General features: G+C 38.7%; 3 protein-coding genes across 12 annotated transcripts in view; 2 read left to right on the top strand and 1 right to left on the bottom strand.

The window, feature by feature from the left end:
* Nucleotides 1–4,185, top strand: part of LOC143431333 (uncharacterized) — a 62,221-nt gene extending 58,036 nt beyond the window's left edge. For 3 of the 5 annotated variants that reach the window (XM_076907985.1, XM_076907984.1, XM_076907982.1), the window contains 4 exons: nt 107–157; nt 246–286; nt 363–503; nt 595–4,185. In XM_076907985.1, coding sequence (XP_076764100.1) covers nt 107–157; nt 246–286; nt 363–503; nt 595–687 — 326 coding nt within the window. In that variant the 3' untranslated portion in view covers nt 688–4,185. Of the gene's footprint in view, nt 1–58; nt 77–106; nt 158–245; nt 287–362; nt 504–594 lie in introns of those variants that run through there. The other 2 variants (XM_076907983.1, XM_076907987.1) reach the window with 2 other exon arrangements.
* Nucleotides 4,186–8,011: 3,826 nt separating this feature from the next.
* On the bottom strand, nt 8,012–15,606 carry Aplip1 (JNK-interacting protein Aplip1). 6 transcript variants are annotated; one of them, XM_076907799.1, is made up of 8 exons: nt 15,400–15,606; nt 13,377–13,601; nt 11,875–12,110; nt 10,556–10,822; nt 9,728–9,880; nt 8,971–9,251; nt 8,714–8,892; nt 8,012–8,465 (listed from the first exon to the last, which is right to left on the bottom strand). In XM_076907799.1, exons 1-8 carry the CDS (start codon nt 15,480–15,482, stop codon nt 8,393–8,395), a joined length of 1,497 nt encoding a protein of 498 aa, XP_076763914.1. In that variant the 5' UTR covers nt 15,483–15,606; the 3' UTR covers nt 8,012–8,392. The 6 variants fall into 6 exon arrangements, with proteins under 6 accessions (XP_076763914.1, XP_076763913.1, XP_076763912.1 ...); XM_076907798.1 differs by having other exon boundaries at nt 8,714–8,889; nt 10,547–10,822; nt 15,400–15,604; XM_076907797.1 differs by having other exon boundaries at nt 8,013–8,465; nt 10,547–10,822; nt 15,400–15,601.
* A 3,195-nt stretch (nt 15,607–18,801) lies between these two features.
* Nucleotides 18,802–23,630, top strand: Trhn (tryptophan hydroxylase). Its single transcript, XM_076908119.1, has 13 exons — nt 18,802–18,911; nt 19,150–19,253; nt 19,611–19,715; nt 20,025–20,238; nt 20,391–20,494; nt 20,894–20,961; nt 21,050–21,100; nt 21,658–21,756; nt 21,946–21,992; nt 22,070–22,205; nt 22,360–22,486; nt 22,722–22,951; nt 23,282–23,630. The coding sequence occupies exons 2-13, from the start codon at nt 19,155–19,157 to the stop codon at nt 23,628–23,630; spliced, it is 1,629 nt and encodes a 542-aa protein (XP_076764234.1). The 5' UTR covers nt 18,802–18,911; nt 19,150–19,154.
* The last annotated feature ends 1,090 nt before the right edge of the window (nt 23,631–24,720 follow it).

Here is a 24,720-nt window from a genome sequence, read left to right as displayed (position 1 = left end):
TTCATCTACTCTTTCATTACTGATATTCTATATCGCCTGTTCATAGATTATAAATTAGTAGTAATTGTGTAACCATGCTTTAACGAACACTTGATATCTTTTGCAGAACTTTTAATGAAAATATTTGATGACCTAAGGCATCCATCAATTTTTGAAAGTAAGTACATGCATTTGTATGTACGCAGACGCATACGTGCACTATAGCGTAATTATTTTTGTAAATTATTTTTTGTTTAATATTTTAGATACTTTGACTGAAACGAAAGTACAATTAGCAGACAACAATGTAAGTGAAGATTATATGAAACATCCGTTAAAATACAACGCTGCAAAAAATTAACTATTATTAAATTTTGTAACAGGCAATCAATAACGAGATAAGGAAAAAACATCTCCAACTTATGAATAGTATGGCGCTACAAGAATCGCAACTTAATGTTTTGGCACGGGACCTGAAGAATCCAGCTTTGCAAGCTAAAAGGGGGAGTCTAACACCGCTACAGGTACAATTAAAACTCCAGTTTCTATTAACAACATTTTAACCCTTTTTTATTCCTAACAATTTCCACATTGCTATATCACGTTGAATTTTAGGCAGAACATAACATGCAGAAACAAATTCTTGAAACACTGCAGCAAGATCACCACAATATGCAAAGAAACATGAAATACAATATTGGTGTATAAAAACGTCGAGGACCGCGGGAAATATGGAATTTGATAAATATTTCAAGAAAATCAAGAACAGGACGTTGCAAGATAACTGTTCTTGATAAACACAATGTGTGCGAATCATTGCACATAAAATATTCCAGTGAAGTTTGTTGTAGCTCATTCCACCGTCAATGAGACAATGTTAAAGTAAAAGAACTGCTACTTATGACGACAATCTACAACAGTATAACAAGCTCGACTTACATCGTCCTAAAATTCAACAAAGAAAAGATGTTTGTTATTGAAATCATTTAGTAAAACTATAATTCGTTGACTAAAATGATTTCAATAGTCTGTCTTCAAACTGACGAAAACGAATCGTAAGTAGAAAACATGCAAGATAATCAAGGCGTATACTTTACATCGCGTACACGCAGAGTTTTTTTAAACACCGAGTTACGAACATTGTATGTCGCCTGATGTGTGTGTGCGTTTCGCGCAGACATAAGGGAGCTGCTTACGCGGGAGGCATACGCAAAATGTATCCTAAATGGTGGACATGTTTTACATTTTTGAGTATCCAATGTTGCGCAGTTTTCAAATTTTATCAAATAGCAAATTTTTATATAGCATGGGATCAAATTTTGAACGCCCATGCTATTTGTTTAGCCTTCAGGACCGTTTGTGCTCGGCCATTGTTCTCGATCGGGGAACGAATGAGCTATTTCCGCGTCGAACAGACCATGATGTATATTTACACATATTTCAGATGGATACAGTTCCAGTTCTGTTTAAATCCTACTTGTTGTAGGATGCCAATTTCAACGGAAGAAAGTATACATATATCGAAATTCAATTTCATTCGTACTAATAATTTAAAAATTGAGCTCCGTACTAGTAATTTAAAAATTTAACCAACGTATTTAGCAGTACAAAAATTTTTATTTTGAACGAAAAGTATGCTTCTAAGCAAGGGCGTATTATAAAAAGTGAATATAATACATACGTAATGGTATCTAGTTTTTATTGTTGTTACGCAAAAATGCTAACAATGAAATATTTACTGTAAATGTCTCGAGCTTTGTCGATTCCTTTTCCTTTTTATAACAGTCGTCGAAGAACGCGCGAGCTGCTAGTTTATTCCTCTGCATATTTATGTAGGCATACATATTTGCACTTTTAAACAATTCACGCATTAATAGTTTTACCAATTTTATACTTGAACGGGAAATATAAACAAAATTGCTGACATTTTCGTGGTTGAACTTTTCAAAAATTCGCTACCATTGTGTACATTTAATGAATGTTATATTTCGTGCTTGCGGTCGTTTTGTTATGGCGAGCTTTAGACTTTACTGGCCTCGTTATCCATCCAATATTATGTTGCTTTATATTACTTTATTAATTATAGTTAAGCTTTAGTACCTATTCATAAACAGCGTGGAACTTTCATGATTGGTTGATGCGTGCTGTTATTATATATAAACACGCATACATCGATCATGTTTAGTTGTAGCTAAAAATGTGACGAACCTACAGATAAGCATAATCAAGCAAATGAATTTGCGATTCAGTGTAAAGAAGAAAAACAAATGTTGAAATATACAGAATGAAATATGCGTAGGAAAAATTGTAGAGGCGCATTCATTACGAAGATATTCGATGCATATGAATAACAGATCTATATGTATATCATTTAGTTCCATTTTCCTATGTATGTACAAGTATAAATAAGGCTGATAAACTGTAAATAAGAATTCCGTACGTCTCAGCGATCGGTGTTACCGATCGTACTTTTTTTTTTTTCTTTTTGTGAATTGTTCACCGTTCATTCATACTGTACATCTATTTGCAACTCGTGTGCTATATTCCTCAAATACACTGAAGAGTTTTTCATGCTCTTATATACTGATGCCAAACACGGTGTCGGTAGAATTTAGAGCTGTGAAAGCTAGCTTACAAATGATATTTTAATACACGAGCAACTTGTTCACCCTTTTTCGCGTAAGTTCTTATTTTAAAACGTAACAACAGAGCATTATAATTAAGCATAATATTGTTACAAGTAAACACTATTTATACAGACTCGCGTTAAAGAAGATAATTCACGATATTTCACGAGCTTGATAAGTTAAAAAAAAAAAAACCGATATAAAAATTTTATATTTATTTAAAACGAGAATTATCTATTGTACGATGCTTTGGACAAGTGAGAATTTCGAAATTACGAAGGAAAGGGTGATTATCCGTGTACAATTTGTACGTAACGTATACACCATGCTCATTGTAGAAATGATCGTTAACTCGTTTTTATGTTATTGACATCGATATCAAGTGTATTGAGATAGATCGTCATTCGAGTATGTTTTTATGTTTCCTTCGACTAGGATTATTATATATAAATGTACAATACTAAAAAGGAAAAGCTTGAGATATAAACTATGCTCATTTCTATGGTTAAGAGTATCATTACCTCATGATCGCTCGACGTTGATGAATGATCCAAACCTTTTTACATACTATCATACTGTTAAGAAAGATATAAATGACCCCCCGTGTAATCCATGTAATATTATTGGGGACGTTTAATTAAGTGAATGGCAGACTTACCAATTCGTCATGATCATTATAGTACAAACAGCAAGTTTAAAGTGTCTGTGTTTAGTGTCACTCTCGGTCCTTTTAAATTTATTAAGCGAATCGTTCATGTATCTCGCGATCCTTGGCGAGTTAGCCACTGTGCTCATATTTTATATGTCTCAAAGGTGTACGTAGAAATGCGATATTTCTACGATTAATTGTTATTGAACAAATTACGAATCGATCGAGATATGTGGTATCTATGCTATCTTGTTAATTAGATATATTGTAATGCGTATAAGTGATTTTCATGTGCTTTCTTGAGGTCTCATAGAAAGATAACAGCGTAAAATTTGTAACTGTTTGAACACTCATCGATGGCAATGGAAAATGTGTAACAGTAACTCGATATGAAACAAAAGAGTCGCGCGAACCTTCGCTTTCGGTCAGAAATTCAACTCTATTCGAACGATCAGGGAATCCGGTTGAAAAATAAAAACTGAACAGCAGGTGACACAAACAGATGGCACTACAGAATTCGCTAAACATTTAATCTTACGATACTGTAAATACTACATTTATTATATTTTATACTCTGCTGTTTGCACATAAGTGATTTTTATAATTTCGTTCTGTAAGTTAATATGCGCGCGCGCACAAACCACAATTAAACGCGATTGTGTATACATCCTCCTCTTGTACATTTCTACAGGTGTATCTATCACATTTCTACAGATGTATGTAATCTTCTGGAGCAAAAAAACGGCGTTTCTTTCTTTTTAATCATTGTGCGGTTAGATCATGATTATTCTTTTCGCATCAGCACGAGCCGGTGTTGAGAACTCATGTAAAACGGTCGTCCCTTTGTAAAATTGTTCGTGAGAATGGAAACGAAAATGTGCAAGGATTTACCATGTGTTCGTTTCCCGTTGAGAGGAAAAAAAAAAGAAAGAAAGGAAAAGGAAAATGAAAACTGGAAACTTTATGATGACAGTATTGCGCTTTTGCGTAAGATAAAACCGCATAGTAATATATATATAATATATATATTGATCATTACCTTCTACGGCGAATAATAAAAGTACCGAAAACTAATCATTCAAATTAAGATCTTTGTAATGCAGTATGTGAGTCGTTTTCTATTTTTAAATATATATGTATTTTTAAATACATATAAATATATATATATATTATATCCAGCTTGTGTAGATGTATCTCCACAAGGATTGAAAACATCGATTCTTAATTTTGTTGTTGTTAACAAAATTGTGAATGAAATAAGAAAAAAGAAAAAAGAAAAAGAAAAAACGACGCATATATTCGCATTCGTATTGCGTGTACAGAATAAATTATGAAGCAAGTATCTTTGTACAGCTATTTTAACTTTTAACCTCGGTGCTTTCGAGAACTTGTCGAACACTGTGTAAATTTCACCGTAGCTGTTAAGACACTGCGAATGTGATTCGCATTTTATGAGCTTCTCTGAAGAGAGATCCACCTCCGAGTTACCTCGTGCTACACTTCGAACGCGAGCAGAATAAAAATGATCGGCAAGTTAAGCGTTTAATTGCAGCCATTGTATATTTTCGTATTTTCAGTAAATAGTTACAGGATTCATAGATGCCCCAAATATTTTTGTATTAATTTTATACGTACACATATATATACATGCATCGAGCATTTGCGTTTCCATCGGTATATATATATGTACATGTATAGGTTGCGCGTGTGTGCGTGCTCAATTAAACCACGTTGTTATCACCGAGAGCAAATGGATTACCATCGAGTAAAAGCAAAGTGTAGAACCACGAGAGGCATGTAAACGTTGGAGGTGTATAACTCTTCGTAGATCGCCAAAGAACGATAGAAAATATAACTGAATTCCGTTCCTCTGTTCTTCCAAACTGAGTGAAAGAATTGATATTATTGTGCACGATTCATGCAGAAATTTATAAAAATGTTTACAGTCGCGTTGCTTAGGACAGCAGAGATGTCGGAACGAAGGAATCTAAAGACGAGAGTTTACCACGTATACAAAGCATTCATTTCGGGGGACTTTCCACTCTCTGATCAAAGAACAAACGGCGAAACAAAAAAATAAGGTGAAAAACGAGATGGAATTAAAAATGTTTTACTTTCGATTTTATTGGTGCTTGAGAATCGGACGACGACGTAGATGAGAACACGTAGCCGGATTGCGTTCTTGTAGTAACGTTTTTTAAATTTCGTTTTTAAGTGTGTCGGTAATTCGAGTAAATGACGATTAAAATGCGGTATAGAGACAAGCATAAATAACGAAAGAGAAAAGGTGAAAAAAAAGAAAAATAAACAGAAAAAAAAAAAAGAAAAAAAGAAGCGATGGATTCTTAATATAATCGGTGCAGAATTATTATTACGATTGGGATCATGTAAACGTGTAACTTGTGTCAAGACTGAATTATCAAGACTTCGTAGGAGGTGGAACATTTTTGTAAATAATACTGCCTGAAAGAAATATATGTAGAAATTATATGAAAATTACAAAGATTGCAATCCTCATTTGAATGTATTTTACTCCTCGTGTCCTGTCTTGTCTCATGAAGTCGTTATGCGATCGATATTTAATTGTTCGAATAGAAAAGATAAATACTATACCGAGATAATAAAATATTTAAAATGACCAGTTTATATTTATTACACAACACGTTCTTAAAATAATTGCGAGACCGACCGGTCCGCAGAGATAGTATTACAGACCTTATCACATTAAACACCATCATCACACAATCCGCAGCATTTCTCATCCTCATCCGATCGATACCAGCTGTTAATCGTTTCACTTATACTCAACAACATTTCATCTGTTCTCAGGGGAATACTGCTGATTCGTTAACACACTTTCGTCTTCGTTATTTGTTTTGAGCGTTCATCTAAGAAACAAGAAAATTAGAACACCGGCTAAGCATACAGGATTCGTTCGGGTGTTGAAGATCGAGGGAAAAGAACAGCTGGCCAACGCTTCGAGATACGCCTCGCGAACGAAAGAAGCGTGGAGGTTCTTTTCGAGAGCCTAGAGAACACGAGGGGCAAGCCTTCTCGCTCATTCGTCCGCTACGAGATGAAACAATGGGATGGATAACGAGGATCTACTCTTCTGTGTCTCTACCGAAATTGCAGCTAGAATTTATGCGAATGGTTCGAATCGAATCCCTAATCGTAGAGTGCCTCGACGACAAAACATGAGAGAATTCAGGGAGAGGCCAGTACAGATGCAAATATCATGTAACGTGAACGATTTCGTTCGAACAATTTCTCTTGTAATCAAATGTAGTAACGTTTCGAATGAAAATTGTTAAAGGTGACGGACACAAATGGAGTTAAACTGTTGAATTTTTTTTTTTTCTTTGCATCACGCACATTTTTATTCTACTCGATGGTGTATAGTCGATGAAAAATTGAAAGAGATAAAGAGAGGAGAGGAGTCGTTTATCGCAATAACGATACACACGCGGATGATATTAATTTGTACCTGTGTGAGAAAATAATCGGAAAGGCACGATACTCGAGGCGATCTCAATCAAAGGCACGTATAATTGATAGACGATGGTACAAATTGATCTTGGCAATGAGCAAGCACTGCGGGTTTGTCTCTCAACATTTATTCGACGTATCGTGTTAAACGAACGGCTCGATACGTGTACAGCGTGGATCAAATCCCAAGCACGTAATCGCATCAACGAAACTGTGATCAGTTACTCTGAAAGCGAATTGCGAAAGAAGAGAATTCGTAAAATCGATGACAACGGTAATTTCTTTCAGAAAACAAAAAAAGAAAAGAAGTAATAGCGTGTACATACGAGACTTGTCATGAGACTCACGATCGAACTTCATAATAAGACTGGTACAAATTAATAATCCTGACTACCTTTCATCCAAATGTTTCTCTTATATACAATATGTAACGAAAATATTCGGACATTGGTATAATTCTCACGTTCGAGCTCTGTAAGTTTTTTAATTAAATGTACAACCGTGGAAAATTTATTGGATTACATTATGCGGCATCTGCTGAGCGGCTCAGCTGTTATCGTTCGTTGTACATTTATTCAAACCAAAGACGAAGATTCTGGGTAACGATCGAGTTCGATGCGTGCGATTTGATACGAAAAAACGCTGCAACGCAGTACAATCGTTAAACGATAATAAATACAGGGATACAAGAGAGGCCAATATGTGCGTTTCGATCGAGCGGATCGTGAAACTGGCTCCATTCGCCTTGTCGTTCGCAACGCAAGCTGCTATAATTAAACATCCTTCCGTGAACGAAAGATAGAAAAATAGACGAGTCTTTAAAACACGAGTACGTATAACAATAAAAATATCTCTTGGCGTGTGTTTTTAGAGAACGAACTTTATTTCGTTGCCACGATATAAAACGCAATCCGGAGGCGAAATGAAAACTCGTTACGTTCCACGGTTCAAATGAAAACCGATCGACACGCGTACGACGAAGAGTGGGACTTTAAACGAGCGTGGCTCTCTTATTCGTTAAACTCGTTGAAACGAATCGTGCGATCGCCGGTCTTCGTTCTACGTGTCGCTATACGTAATCTTGGTCGAAGGATCTAATGGTTAATCCTTATTTGATAATAATTAATAGTCGAATACACGGAATGTTTCTCACTCGCAGTTCAAGTCGTCGCGTCCCATTGTAAACGAAGAAAGAAGCGGGGAATCATTCGGGGGCGATGAAGAGGAAATCGTTTGAACGAAAACGATGATCGATCGACTTAAATGGTAAACGCGAGGGTGGAAGAAGATGGTGCGGTCGAATGAAAACGGCAAACGATCTGACACGTACATGTCGAAGTAATAAATTAAACGTGAACGTTAAAAGAGAAGACGGCGGTGAATAATCGGTCCCGTCGTGACGCTTCCCGAAATTGCTCGGTACATACAGATATACATGTATATATGTATGTATAGATGTTGCGTATACACACATATATATACATATATGTATATGTATACGTATATTAATTAGGTGTTTGATTCGCGTTTTGTCAGTTTTCTTCTTTTATGTATCTACAGCTAAGGGCAATATGTACAGGGGGCAAAGGAATGTGAGATTCATTTTTTCCTCCTCCGTAGCTGCTATACGACAGGCCAGCAGTGTAATCTATTCGATATAGATGTCCTCTATCGGGAAAGCAGTCTCGATGAACTTCGTGTAGAACCGATGGAAAGCACGCCTACGAAGAGAAGAAAGAATTAGGCATTAGAAATCGATCATCCTCTTATAACGATCTCTGAAAGTTTGATAGCGAGATTACCAAAGCTCTAACTCTTTACAGTTGAAAATAAATTTTCTGCAGCCCTCAGATCGTGCTGAGCAACAATGAGTTTTAGTAAATACTATAAATTCCTTTCTTTTTTCTAACTACACATTTTAATTTTCAGAAATCTTGCTGAGATGAAGGAAACAGTGGAAGCTTCATACCCGACAGCTTCTGCAACGGGCCTCGTGGATTCTTGGCCCATGAACACGTGGCAAGCGAACCTTTGCAGGGTAGGATGCTTCGTGATGAAGCCGAGGTAGCGGTGATCACGAGGATGAAACGCGCAGAACGAAACGTTCTTCAGTGAGTAGAAATAGTCGTGGCAGGGTCCCTGATTCTTCTGGAATGAAAATAATCGAATCTTTGTAAAGTGGTACTCGCAAATCTGCGAAATAACGATCGATCTTTCAGGGCGTACCCGTGGCTTACTCCTATCGACCATTCGAAGACCCTGATCGGATACTTCCAGGATACAGCTCTGCGAAACAGGTGATTCTTGCGAATTCCCGACGATTCTTCGAACAGCTTGGCAAACGACACCAGTGCCTTTGTGCGCCAACGTTTCCACCGATCCCAAGTAACCCAACAGGTATCGTTCTCTCTTTACCTTCGGAGCGGATGGATCGAAGTCGCTGTAATCCATATCGACCGCGTACGCCGAGGGAAAGATACCTTGACGACCTGTTCTCAGGTTCACACCTTCGATTCGAACATAAACGTGAGTATTTCATGTTAATTATTATCACTATTCTCGTCAGTAAGTTAATTATCGAGTAACCATGCTGTTTATTCAGTTCTGACGTCGATATCTCGCGTACACTTCGATCTGCTCTTTTTCAGAGTGGCACAAGACAAGAAATTGCGAAAGGTAATTATTGGTTTTACTGTAACGTGAGAAAATATAGCGATAATGATCCAGTTTAGTTGTTTAACACTAGGATTTCTGTGGCTAGTCTAATCTTGGGCAGAGCTGAAAGTGTGTGCAAGAAGAGGCCTTCTTTTGCAAGTTATAGTACAATTGTACTGTATACTTCTTGTTTCAGATACGAAGCGATCATCTTGAATGAAGAACAGGTTAATTAATCGTTTGAGTGTCAGATGGCGTGACTGATTTCTTCAGAAGTTTGTGGCACTCAAACGGTTAAACAGATACGTATGTAAGGGAATGTTCGAACCTTCGCACCATAGATCGTCTGCTTCTTTCTGAACGTAAATGGGATCACCAATTTCAAGATCAATCTCGTCGTGATGTCTCGGCACGAATTTGTGCAGTCCTCGATGGGTCGCTTCCAACAACTCCAGCTGAGTAAACGGGACACCGCCGCTTCCTTTTCAAGCGGTACACAAGCAGATATTAATCAATTCATTTAACAAAAAGTCTACTCGTTCTCTGAACAACAACGCTTCACTACGCGACGAACAAATAAGAATATTTTCTAGAAAACAAATAAATATATATATCGTAAAAGAATCTCAAACGAGTATTCGTAGACAGAAAAGAGATTGGGTTGGTGCAGAAATAATTGCGGTTTCGGTCGCTTCAGACTCCGACGCTGGTTCCCTAATAAACTTTTATTTAACTACGTTCACGTTTTATATTTTGCAGTATACACGTGCCATTTAAAAGCGCAAAGGTTGATACCTCGCTTTTTTTCTGTTTGCTCCAGTTTTCTCTTAAGCTCCACACACAAACGAGCGATTTTTTTTACATGCGAGAGCACGTTCTTCTTTTTTTCCTAATTAAAAGGGGAAAAAGCGCGTACGTTCTTTTACTTCGAGTCGCAATACCAATCAAGCCCTTCAGACGATTTTGTAACGAAGAACCTTGGAAACTGGGACGTTCTACGCTACTGTAATGAATAAACTTATTTTCAACTCCGATCCAAAGCATGCTGCTTCGAAAGTTGACGATTGAAATCGCAGTTATTTAAATATGCACCAACCAGACGGGTAAGAAAACGAGCAGAAAATAAACAGAGAAACAAAACAATAACCTGGCGTACTACTAGGCGAAACAGAGTCCGTGTTCTGTAACGTGTTGCAGGGTATCGGCGATACACTTTTCGGTCCGTTTTCCGGCGAGTGGGCAGTAGAATGGCCACTGTCGGTGGCCATCCGTTCGCTGTCAGGCGAACTGTCCTCGTGACGGAGCCTCGAGTGACATTTCCGAAGAACCAAATGCGGCCTGCTGGAACTCGCACCAGTTGCCGCGTTCAACTCGTCCGCCAGAGACGACGACGACTGCATCGACATCTGACCAATAGGCAGAGCTAGAACCAGACACGAGTTATTTTCCAAAACGGGCAAACCAGCAACGGAAATTCATTCAACGCGAAACGGTCGCTACCGTTTCTCGCGATGGTGCGATAATGGACGTCGTGCAAGCTTAACATCTCGACTGCTCTCGCGTGTAAATGGTTTTTAAATAATTTTAATATTATACGAGTATTAATGCGGATGTTAAACGACCGTATTCATTGCCACAGGTGAATGAGAACTGTCGATCGTAGGTGTGCAGACTTTAAACAAATAGCTGTGACGTAAGTGGTTATGGATTTTCTTTCGCTGCGGTCATCTTCTGCGGTCGAATGCGTGAGGATAGGTGAATCGAGGCAGATGATGAGGAACGCGTGAGATAAGGTTCTCTTGTGACAGAGATCTTTTGTTTCATACTAAGGCCACTTTATTAGCGTGATACACAGTCGCCCCTCGTTGTACGTTAGAAGCTTTTTATACGCGGTAAATAATCCTTCCGTACTTCCGAAAAATTATCTGTTCGTGATGTTTTCGTATAGTCTGACAAACAGAAATATATATCTGAACTTTCACATTAATGCTCAGCATAGACTGTGTATTCTTAGTCGCCTATTGTGATAAAAGTTACATGAAACTACAGGTCCATATGTATACGTATAAATGGAGAGACAAGCGTATTTTCATCTTCGTTAATATCTCACAGTAAAAGATACTACATGTTGACTATACGTAAGTATAGTATTACCAAACTATCATCACTACTGAAGATCTAAATAATTGAATCAGGATATAAATACTATATAATAGTCTAAGTAACATCAAGTTCATTTGTATGCCTTTCACTAGAGCAGAAAAGTAACAACCACACTTGTCTCGTGAAAGAAGTCGACTTCGAAAAGACAGGAAAATTAAAACTTCTCTTTCTGGTACCAAGTTTACGTAACTCCGTTTACAGTCGCCATTTGACGAGGTAAAGGAAGAACAACAAGTGGACGCATACAACTGAACTAAACAGAGAACATGTAGTTCGCTCTCAGACAGAAATGTTCAATTTCAAGTCGCTTACATTTCTTCGTTTTAGGGATTTCTGGCAGCCTCCGACGTCTGCGCTCGGCGCTACCGCTTCCAGGACGATTCGACGACACATGTTCCGGCGTTGGCCAGGAATTCAAGCTCGAACAGGAATCCCCGACGTCGCTGACTACGCTATCTCTACCACCGTTACCGGTAGTGCTACCTCCACCAGGACCCGGTCCACCGACGCCTGCCGATCGACCCCTGCTGCTCAGTCCACCGAACAAGCTAATGTCACCCAAGGGTAGTCGTGTAGTGAGCTAAGCTACCTTTCATCATGCCGTTTAAAGTATGCAGGTTTTACTTCTTTCTCATTCTTTGCTTTCTTTCTTCCCAACAGAAGCTCGTCCCCATTGATCCATCGCCATTGAGAACGAATCAGAATTACTTGAGGATTATTAACTCGTTCAAAGTGTTTTGCTCTGGGTGCCAAGATACGTCGAGAAATGGGTTAAGGTATTAGACAAAGCGTTAGAAACGATCGTGCTCTGCTTAGTTTTAAGTTGCTTAGAGACCACGAAACCTTTGAGAGTCGTCGATGGTGCAATTGAGATTTTTCATGTCTTCGTGCAATTTCACTCTACCGGACTCGCTCTCGCGTTTCTTTAAAGTTGAAAATTTAATCCCATTTCGTTTGCGGATCGATGCGCGTGCTTTCAGATCGCATCGCGTTTATCGTCGGATGTTACATAATCCGTTCTCAATGTTTTAATGGAAAGGGGAGTTCGCTTCGTCTGGAGATGCGAGGGTGTACACACACGATACTGGAACACATTACATGGGTTACTATCCTAGTCGTAACTGTATCGACGTGCAGACTTGCTTTTACTATAAATGCATATCTAAGTTCGAACGGATGTTGATATACAGGGAGCACTTGTAGATCTATAAAGGAGGATCTCTTCAAAATATCTTGGTAGAACTTAAATTAAAAAAAGGGATATGTACTTTCTTCTTGCATGCAGAGATTATACGAAAGGTTGAATGGAGAAAAGGGTCACGCTAGATGCAAGACTAAATGTAGGTTTTAATTGTAGCAGGCCAGCTATATTGGTTCCCGATCGATCTTAACGACACATAATTCATCGGACAGGACACACAATTAAACCATACACGCCACCAAAAATAATTAGAGGCTTCTACCTTCGTTTCGAGCATTTTACAGAGACCTCTAATTACCTCGGACGAAGTCTATAAATATGCGAATCAATCGAAGTCGCCACTTTGATTTGCGTTCGTATCAATATTATTCGAGCCACGCCACGATCAACTTTATTATTTGACTTTCGCAAAGTTAAATACTGTACTTGAGAAATTGAATATCGAAGCTGTACGGTTCAGCCTTTAAATTAGACTGTCCAATGAAGAAAACAATAGTTGCGCGGACCCGTGATTGTAAATTATCGATCGATTCTATGGTATCGAGAGAAAAAATCTACAGAGCAAACAAAATTGATCTCCGCAGGCCAAAGAAGAAGAGTGGTGTACACTTACGAGGTTACCAACCTAAAGTCGCTATCCGCTACGATGGAGCAATTGTGATCGAGGTCCTCGCTATCGTCCCCGGAAGTGTGCCCGCTCTGGTTGTCGTGCCGATGTATGACCACGACATCCTCGTCCTCGGAATCGCCGACCACTCCATCGCAGGATCTTTCGACCTCCGCGTCGCTACCCTGGGACGAGGTCGACGAATCGTCTATCGCCACGTCATGAACGAGCCTGTTTCCAGGAGAGATTAGTTCCTGCTATTAATCGTTGAACCATTGATTCGATTCTTCAATTTTTTATTCTAATTCCTTGGCAGAGAACCACTGTTGATTCAGTTCAATAGCGTCCACGAATAATTTATTTTCTGGCCTTTATTTTCAAAGTACGAACACGTAATTAGAGCAAAATATCGCGTCGCCTTTAGATGCATCTTTCGTTGAAGCATTATCTATTTAAGAAGCAAGTGGATCAAAGCTGACGCTCTCATAGAACACTTCGCCACGACCAAGAAAATACTCGAATACTGTTGGCCAACAGGTACACGATATTATCTTAACTATGTGCATAGATCTCTCATAGATGTTGATGTTCAGAATGTTAGTAATCCAGTGACTCGACGCTGTTATGGAAACGAAAGGATTTCGTAAATTTGATTCTGTCTCTGGTTAGTGATTTCAGAATTTTCACGGCAATGTTTGTTGGGATCGGGAGTGGGAGGTGAAGTAATTAACGATGAAAACAGATACTCGATTCTGGTTCGTTAATAGCGTCTGTTTGTTTTGTTTAAAACGCGAGTGATCAACAGTGACGGGTAAAGTGGAAGTGATTTTGTATACGCGACAGGACTTTTATCGATTTTATTTTATTCCTTTCTTACTGTGCCTCGAGTGTAACTATCGTTGACGTGAACAAGTCAAATTGATACGCACACATTGCATTTCTCATCAAAAATATTTTTGAAACAACAAAATGTCCCACTTTCGAAGAATATATATTTTAAGTATGATCTTATCGTCCTTACTTCCACGACTATCGTAGAAAAGCAGAAATATGTTTAAAAGGAGAGCAAGGAGATGCATATTGATAATAAAAGTAGGACGATATTCGATGTAACGCTAGTATTATAGTTCAATAGAATATTGAACTTTCCAGCTGGCTAATCAGTTACCGCTACATTAGACAGTTGTTTGGAAAGCATTCCATCTAAACCGCATCCTTCCGCAATGAATTTATTTCGCACACAGAGAAAAGCATCGACCGCGCCTCCACAGTGTATCTTTTTCGATGCACCTATGTCTTACTTTCGCTAATCCGGTGAATCACACCGGATTAAAACGACACTGGACAGCAAAATTCGAATGCAACACGTTCAACGCGCTTTCAACCAATGTACTCATCCCTAGCAAAGGCAAGTCGCAGATTAAAATATGCCATTCTTTCGCAATCAATCGAAATCTTGCAGTCAGTCACAAGTATCCACGTCAAACTAAACAAGAAGAAACATCTACCAAGAAGCTAGCCATATCATTAACAGTCGAGACAAGAGGATCGTTAGTCCCATCGATACAGCTACACAGACCCGGATTTAGGGTGCACCAATCGTGACTGTCAATGTACAATATCGTTTACGTTCTCATTCAAGCAGGAGGTCGTTCGTGAATTTATTTGATATCAAACGTAATGCCTGCGTATCCCACAGAACTCTCGTGTCTCGACCTCGAAAGAAAATGCGATCGTCCGCTGGAATATCAGTATCCCTGGCACCGTTTCGACAACGCAACCCTCCGCCAAAGGAACCCCCATTTGCGTCACGGATCGTTGAACCTGAATCACCGTGTTGGGAAACGTTCAATTAGACGAGCAAGCTGAAAGAACCGAGCATCGAGGACCCGATCTCTCGTCGACGATGCCATCGACGCACCTTACGCGCAGCCCTTACGTCGGACTCGAGTCTCACCACCGGATGCACACGTTGCACGAACGTTCTCTTCCGTACGAAAACCGGATAAAGGCTAAAAGACGTACTCACGTGTAATTGGAGAGCGGTGCCTTGAGATGCTGCGGTAGCCTCTCGAAGCACTGGCGGAACTCCTCGAACTCGGTGTCGGCCATTCTGAGGCAGACAGCGGATAGCCGCACACGTCCGTGGGATCGGACCTGAAGACGGCCCTGACAGCCTGGCCAGAAGAGCTGCTCGCTGGCCGAGGTGTCGCTGCTGTTGACGACCGACGCCGTACTCCGCGACGCCTATTGATTGCTGCGTGTGGGCGTCGCGCACAATCCCACGCGCCCTCCACGATCGCCCGTGGACGCCACCAGGAAATCGAACCCGAACCGTGGAAGCCAGAAAGCCGATGCGCCTCGCCACGCAAGGACTGGCCACGATCGCTCTCGATTTTTAATGCCACCGTCGAATCGACCTGCTCCAGGCTAGACGATGAGTCACCGCCATTTACCCCCCAAAAACTGAAGATCATCAAGACGAGTATTTTTTCAGAGGGCGATGGACTTTTGAGAGACGGTTCCCGCGACAGAGAAGACACGAACGGATCGATTTGCTCGACGAGAGACACTTGAAACTGGGAGATTTTTAACCGTGCTGTTTGATCGCGGTTTGACCTTTGAGGGATTAAGTATGGCGGCTGGAGTCGAGGGTTTCAATTTTTAACCATGCTATGTTTGCTTCTGGGTCATTCTTGGTAGAACGTGTTCTTGTTTCTTCGAGAAACTTCTTACTTTTAAAATAAGTCTACGAGAGATGTTGTTGAGAGGATTGTTGAAGAAACAAGAGCACAATCAACTCTTTTATAACAGTTTCGTAACGCGCTGAAGAAATTGCCACAATTCTCTGTAACACAGTATTTTCTATAACACTGAAAGAATTAACTATGTTAGAAGGTCGACTATGTATTAAAATCGAACAAATAACGAGGGTTGTGCGAGGATTGAAAATTGGGAGGGTTAATTTTTAATGTTGGTTAGAAGGGTGTCCTCTCAGAGGGACCGTTCTTTAGCCATACGTTATATAATTTTATGTATTACATGTTTCATGTATATTTTTAAACGTATGGAAGAGAATTGGTAGGACAAATAGAAAGGAGCCGTCGAGGGGGAAGGATAGTTGATACTGACGATCCAAGGAGAGCAATTAACGTTGGTTAATCAAGTTAAAGAAGTTGCCAGTGGCGAAAGGAGATACAGAAGACACAGTTTGCACGCAGATCAATCCGTCAGCAAACCTGTTTTCAACAATAATTAAACTTACAATCTCCAATTTTCACTGTTTTATACATGAGAAATGTATCTGTTCGTAGAAACAGTAACTCGCTTTGGATCCACGTCGAAATTAAATTGACTTGTCTGTACAAATCGTCACTCGATATAGTATCGTTTTTAATTTATTCAACGTCGATTAAATGGTCTCTTCTTTTTTTCTCTCTTAGACTCTCGGCTTTCATTCGCTCTCCACTGTGGCTAACTTCTTTGTTTAAGTCGACGGTCCGTTCATTCGTGCTGAGAGCGCGCTCCAAGAGGATCCTCCTGTCTGCAAACACCGAATACCCATCGTCTTGTCCTTACTCAGTCTCCTGACTATTTTTCGCTAATCGATGAAGACGCTTGAGGAAGCCGATTTGTATCGAGGCTTCGTGCGAGAGAATCGAGTAATAGAAAAGTCGAGGTAACGAGAGACGCGAGAATGATAAAGCGTACAGTTGCGATACTTCGTGACATTGCTTTCAACCATTTTGCAATTATTGAATTAATTGTGATGCAAGACATCGGTGTTTAATAGATTTTTTAAATTATTTTTAAAGTTAAATTGAAATAGTTGTCAATATAAATTGAAGAAAACGTTAACTCTAAAATCCCAATTAAATGCGAAGAATGATTTCATATTTCCTGACTTAACCACTGTTCTAACTCTAAACTTGTTTCTAATACAATAGAAGCAAATCAGGAATATCGAACTTTCTCAAGACCTGCTCAAAGGACAACTGTGACACCGGAGTTAACACGTTTTGTGAATGGGAAGCGGTCTTCGCCATGCGGGTGACAATTTAATAAGATATCGCTATACAAGTGCAACCAAAAACTTCTTACTTCATTAAAAATCTTAACGAGATCCATATCCATTCAATGAAGACGTCACGTGTAATTACACACTAATATTTCCATGGATAATTAATAAATTTACCAATAAAATGTATCATTTTCACAATACTTATTTTTCTTAACAAATTGTTGCTTTCCAAGTGCCACAGATTAGAAGAAACCATTGTTAACTGCAAACCATACGTTAACATTCTACGAAACGATACGACACTCTTCGTTAATTAATCAGATTTTATTATCTGATCAACTACGCTCGTCGAAGGGTGGAATTTTGGTGGTCGTAGGCGATTCAGTGACTGACGGGCTTAACGATAAACAATAGATGCTCTCCGCAGATCGAACGAAACTCTCAATTCTCTTAATGCCAACGGGAACGCTCGGTATAATTCAGCGAGAGGGTGGTAGCTGATAGTGGTAAGTGATGGACACTGGTAATGTGCTGCATCTGCTTTGCCACGAAGGCGTAGGAGCGTTCTCGAGCGTTCGGTCTTTTATTAAACGCTCTCCTTGTTCCATGAAACAGAAACACAAAAGCGGAAACGATTGTCTCCCCTGAAAAAAGTATCCACCAGCCCTTCGTAAGAACTGCACCCTTCGCGGGGAACTCCTCTGGCTATGGACCTTATATTGCTCTTTTGACTTCGCATAGGAGGATAAATAACAAGATAAATACACTGTAACGAATTACGTAACATCGTGTAATATGCGAAAAGAGTGTGAGCGAAGATGCTGCAGTTAAAAATCTGAAGGTAAAAATCAAGATCGTATTTTAGACAATTCTTTGCATTTTGACAATCCTTCGACTGTAAATAAAAATGTTAATACAGAGAGCGATGGAATAAACATAGAAGAGGATTGAAATTAAAACTAGAAATCGAATTAAAAAGCACGAAGCAATCTAGCGATGGAATAAATAAATGCATCTAACTTTCGCAAGGTATTATAGAATAATAACTTCAGCATTCGAATAATCATTGCAAAAGCTGAATTAAAATCGAAACAAGTTCCCAAGCAAATACGAAGAGCCGTGGAATCGTTAAATCCGTGATCGACTCCGTGTCTTTCCCATGCTGGACTAATTTCACTTGGCCTAGAAACCCGAAGAAAGAATCTCGGAGGGGTACCGGAAAAAGGAAGAAGGAAAAACCAGCCTCGAAGACCTTGCACACTCGTCACCCCCTCGTTGTCGCCAATTCTTGCGCCACCCACATCTCGCTGGTTCCAGTGACGTCACGAGGAATACACCCTGCACGGTTACTGTTAAATGGGGTGAGCCCAGCACACCTCTTCAACCCCATGGAAAGTGTTGCTCGACCAATGGGGATACTTGCTACCACCGCGACGTCGACCAATCGCGAACCAGAGAAATCATTGAGAAGCACGCGTACGCGGAGGGGACCGAGGTCTTAAAAGAACCTGAAGACACTGGTACCGGGACACTGTTGCTCGTGGTCCTTCACGAGGCGAGTCATCGAGCAGATCGCCTTGCAGATCGACAGATTTGTCGAGGTACTGTTATCATTGCTCAACGCGTCAACGATCATCGAGTTTCTGTAATAACAGCAACAATTGTATCGTTTTCAACGTAACGCACCCACGCAAAGTATATATTCGAAGTAGAAATATAGAGTTCAGTGTAAAGTAGCTATTTTTGTTTTGTTCAAAGTCATCATGAGTGGCTCTGGAAAAGGTCTCCTCGGGGTGTGGCTGTACAGAAGAGGCGAACATTGGGCGATCAAGGAAGGAAGTCCTCTACACAAGTCGAGCGATGTGCGTTTATTTAAAAGTGGTGTAAAGTGTATTCTCTTTTTTTTTTATCTGTTCTTCTTTTACTCGATAACGTCAGCCATTGTAAAGTTCTAATCTTATTGATTATATTTCTCAACGCTTATTTTGTGTACCGCTTTTGATAGTAGTTTTATTGGTAAAGTGGTAGATAAGTTAAGGAAATGTTAACGCTGGAACTGGCAAAGTGGTAAAAATATTTGTATGAGTTTTTGAGAATATTTAGTCTACATTATTCGACTCTGACTTCTGCGATACACGTAAATCGCGGATAGTTCTAGCGTTAATGAGGAAAGTATCTAATTGAACGCAGCGTATGGATATGTTCTTTCATTCGTTCAGATCCCCATGGCTGAGCGGAAGTCGAGCAACGATAACAAAAATTCCGTCGTCTTTTCGTTAAAAAATCAAGTCGGTGGATTGGCGAGAGCGTTGCAAGTGTTTCAGGTAGGACTTTTAACGATACTAAATAGGGGATGAAATTTTGTTTTAAAAAATCCATGCAACGACTAAAACAAAATACATAAAATTCTGATCAATCGAATTACATATAGTATATACAAATAATTATATATTTCTCATGGTAAAATATTTTTAAAGTATTCATTAATATTAATTGTAAGTTTTTATATGAATTTCGAAAATATTTAGCATTGAAGTATTATAGTGAATTTCTACAGACGTAGAAGACTTGTTGTAAAATTGTGATACGTACAGAGATAGTCTAATATACTTTGATATCCGCGTTTGATAAAGGATCTTGGAGTGAACGTGATCCACATCGAATCTCGAAAATCATTGCGTCGCGGTTCAGAATTCGAGATTCTGGTCGACGTCGAATGCGACTCGAAAAGAATGGAACAGTTAACGAAAATGCTGAGCCGCGAGGTAGCCGCTATTAATTTAGCGCAATACGAGCAAATGGGTAGCATCCCTCACGCGCCATCGCTCTCCGCGGCCCCAAGTTTCGGTGAGTCGTTCTTTATCGCTTTAACAACCTTCTCTCCCTTCGTTTGCCTCTCTAAACCAATCTGATTCACTTTTTGCGCAAAAATTTCCACTGAAAGAATTTAAAATGATTTTTTCGAGCGACCATTACTCACGTTCGAATGTTGCGCATAGATTTCAGCGAAATGGACATGCCCTGGTTCCCAAGGAAAATATCAGACCTAGACCAGGCTCAGAAAGTGCTGATGTACGGGTCTGACTTGGACGCTGATCATCCTGTACGTTTCTAATTTTAATATCGAATGTCCAGAAAAAGTTGATGAATTTTTCAATTAGAAATAACTTGGTCATTTCTTCTAAATGCATTTTTTTCAACGAAATACAAGCTTACAAATTCTATACATCTTGTTTAAGTTTTACTTTTCTTCTCAGCGACACGAATTTTTTTGGATATCTGTTATTAGGTATTTTCTTCAATTAAATATGAAAATAGAGGAGATGGTCTACTCTAATGCGAATTACTTGGAGTATTTAGTCATGTTTGGTGTTCCATCTTATCGAGATTAAATTCAGTGTACATATATAGTACTATATTTAGATCTTTTCTTCTTAACAAAAATATATACATTGTATAAAATGTTTTAGAGATTTCAATGAGTTTAATTATATATTTTCAGGGCTTCAAAGATCCAGTTTATCGCAAACGTCGAGTACAATTCGCTGATATCGCGAACAACTATAGATAGTATGTTACCAACAAATCAATCTGTCATAAAGTGTTATTAACTACAACATTAAATAGATTCTCCCATGATTTATCATTTCTTTTTCAGTGGCCAGCCTATTCCTCGCGTACAGTACACGCCAGAGGAGATTAGTACATGGTTGGTAAATTTATTGATAAAAGATTTTTTTCTTAAACGCAATGCTCTTCTGCAACGCGATAAAAATGAGGAGGACCGTTAGGAGGATATTAAATTGTTCGTCGAAACTTTTGCTCGTTAGAAGAAATGTTGATACGTGCTCGAACGACGGCGAAGGTAATCTGTGACGAAGAGGAGCGCTCATTCGCGAGCATTTTCTGTCAGATTGCGAAACTGTGTCTTAGATTCGCCGATATAAAACGTAAAGCTTTCAGTTCGAACCCCGTCTTCGCGATGCGTGAACAAGCCAAGATTGACTCGCGTTCAAAGCATCCCTTAATTGCCCTCATTCGATTTACCCTCGCGATCTTCGAGTGACTCGTCTAACGTAGTTTGCCGCCTCGGATGTGTAGATGTGAAACGAAGATAAATAACCCAGTTCGCGAGTAATCCGTATAACAAATCCGCGTTTTCGAACGAGAGGAACATTTGTGGAACTTACTTTCTTCTTTTTTTAATTGTTTAAAAATTTTCACACGACTGGTTTAACTAATTTTGTCGTAATTGTTCGATTTCAGGGGTACTGTTTTCCGCGAATTGCATCAACTTTACCAGAAGCATGCTTGCAAGGAGTATCTTGAGAATTGGCCAAAGCTAGTGAAGTATTGTGGCTATAGGTAATCATTTTTGACGAATTATTTAATATATTCATTACAATCGACCAATTTTCTAAAAGCTTTTAATCGACGTAAATGAAATTGTATTATAAATTATATTCTGTTCAATTAAATTAATTATTAGTGTTAATCGACTCTCATAGAATTTTATTAAATCCATAAACGTAATATTTTACAATTGATTAACAGGGAGGATAACATACCACAGCTCCAAGACGTGAACGTTTTCTTAAAACGTGAGTAACGATATTTCTTAGTCGTTTTTCAATTAGAAGGAAATAAAAATAGTATACATTTTTGTAATACTTTTTAGGAACGACTGGATTTCAACTACGACCAGTGGCTGGTTACCTCTCGCCGAGGGATTTCCTGGCAGGCCTTGCTTTCCGAGTATTTCATTGCACACAATACATTCGACATTCGTCGGATCCCTTTTATACGCCCGAACCGTGAGTAATTTGCAGTAATAAAAATCGTTTCCAAGCATAAAATCAACGCTCGATCATGATAAAAATAAGGATACAAATGAATCGCAGCTTGTCGAATCTTTAGTTGGAAGAAAATCATTTTTCTCGCGTTCTAAATTAATTCAATTATTTCCAGAGACTGCTGTCACGAATTGCTGGGACACATGCCACTTCTAGCAAATCCAAGCTTCGCACAGTTCTCGCAGGAACTTGGTTTGGCCTCTCTCGGAGCTACAGACGAGGACGTTCATAAACTGGCAACTGTAAATGTCCTTTCATATCAGGAACAGTTTTTTAATCCAATCCTTAAATATTTATTGACTCATTCGCGTTCAAGTTTATCGATTATAAGAATAATTATTGCAGTTTTAATTCATGTATTTTAAAATATCTTTAAATCATTAAAATACCCTGATACATACTAAAGTTTGTACAAAATTAGCTCAGTGTGATTGTGAATGTATCTGTCCTTTTCTAATTTACTTATCTCTTTTTCAGTTGTATTTTTTCACCGTGGAATTTGGATTGTGCAAGCAAGATGGTATTCTTCGCGTCTACGGAGCTGGTTTACTGTCCTCCGTCGCAGAATTGAAGCACGCGGTCTCCGCTCCAGAGAAAACCTTCCGATTTGATCCAGAAGTGACGTGCAAGCAAGAATGTATCATCACCGCGTTCCAGAACGCGTATTACTATACAGACAGCTTTGAGGAAGCGAAGGAGAAAATGCGGTAATCTTTTACACTCGTCCTCCCTACGACGTGTAATAAAATTCTGCCTATGCAAAAATTCTTTGCAAAAATGTCAGAGAAAATAAGACCTAAGTTTATATGAACCTTTTTGTTGCTTTTGAGGTGTGGTATCAGCTGTAAAAATTTGTCACACAAGTAGTGAATCACTTCGTACACATACATTGAAATCATTTATAGCTCAAGACATTTATGAGTTCAGAAAATTATCTAAATTAATAAATTAATAAATTAATAATATTACTGAGGTAAAAAAAAGGTTCTTATGTCTTTCTTGTCTCAATTTCTAATAAATATTGTGCGCATTTTTAGGGCATTTGCGAATCAAATACAACGGCCATTCGGATTGCGCTACAATCCTTACACGCAATCGGTGGAGGTTCTCACAGACGCTCAGAAGATTACAGCAGTAGTCAGCGAGCTCAGGGGAGATCTTTGCATCGTATCGAACGCCCTCAGGAAGATACACGAACAAGACGATACGGTGGACGTTGAGAGGATAACCAGCCTTTTAACGCATGGCATCGAGATGCCTCAAGATTCATCCTCTTCCGACAGCGACATCGATAAAAGTCCCAACGTTGAAGCGTTAGAAGAACCTGTTCGAAATGAGAATAAAGAGCACCCTTTAGATGATAGTATAATTAGCACTCGAAATTAGGCAGAAATTTCTGTTTCATAGAAAACTAAAATGTTATGCATGCTGTAAAGTGTCTTTAGCTCAGGCAAATTATTTCCATAAGCGTAATCAGCGAACAGCATTGTTAAAATTATTTAACGTTGCATCGAACTAGTATATAGAGTGTAATTATAAATTGTAATTCAAAGTTATATGATAATATGTTGCAATAGAGGTATATAGGTGTGTAAAGTTGATTATGCTTGAACGAGGAGTATATTTAGAGTAGAAGATTAGCAAGATTGTATCCTGTAGCTAAAGGAATAAAGTATTGTGGGAAGTATAATGATTAAATGCTTCATTAAATGAATATCTTTACTTCTGTCGTATATTATTGGAATATTCTCTGTATATGACTGAAGTCTGATTTAAAATTAACATTGAATTCGAATATCGAAGCTAATAAAATTAAAACGCGTGGACAGATGTTTCTTTTCTTTTATTTCTATTATTTAATGTTGCATTTTAATCATTTGCGCGTCCTATAAGGTATCTCATACAGTCCTCAGGTCTGACATGTAAAGATGCTTATAATTAATACGTATATTAATGAACTACATTCTCCAAAGTATTTTTACAAGCTCAAATTACTTGTGCTATAGTTATTGGTGATTTTTTAATTTGTTATTTCAGAAACTTTATATTTTTAAAGCCCAGTAATAAACTACTACCGCCATCTCTGTGATAACTGCTGAATCTGTTCAAAAATCAGTTTCAACTGTGTCTACAGAGATGGCACAACAAGTCTATTATTCACTTCATCATCGACGTATTTAGAGCTATCACCGATGAGGTACATGGATAAAACAGTCTTGCACCTTCCACTTGCTAGCATCTTTATATCGATGTAAGAATAAGGGAGAACTATACCCTATACTATACATGAGTTAGCTATAGTTTGTAAGTTTTTACATCTATCGCGTCTTTAAATGTATTGTACATAGATTTATAAGGATAAAATGTAATAATTAGCTTGTAAAAGCATCCCTATATTGTATAAATTGTTTAAAAGCAGCAATAAACGTTCATATACTGTTAATTAATTGTTTAATTATTTAATAACCTTCTCAAC

The sequence above is a fragment of the Xylocopa sonorina genome, chromosome 17 (genome assembly GCF_050948175.1).
Source record: "Xylocopa sonorina isolate GNS202 chromosome 17, iyXylSono1_principal, whole genome shotgun sequence".
Lineage (NCBI taxonomy): Eukaryota > Metazoa > Arthropoda > Insecta > Hymenoptera > Apidae > Xylocopa > Xylocopa sonorina.
Note: the sequence above shows the minus strand (reverse complement) of the source record. Positions and strands in the feature narration are given on the sequence as shown.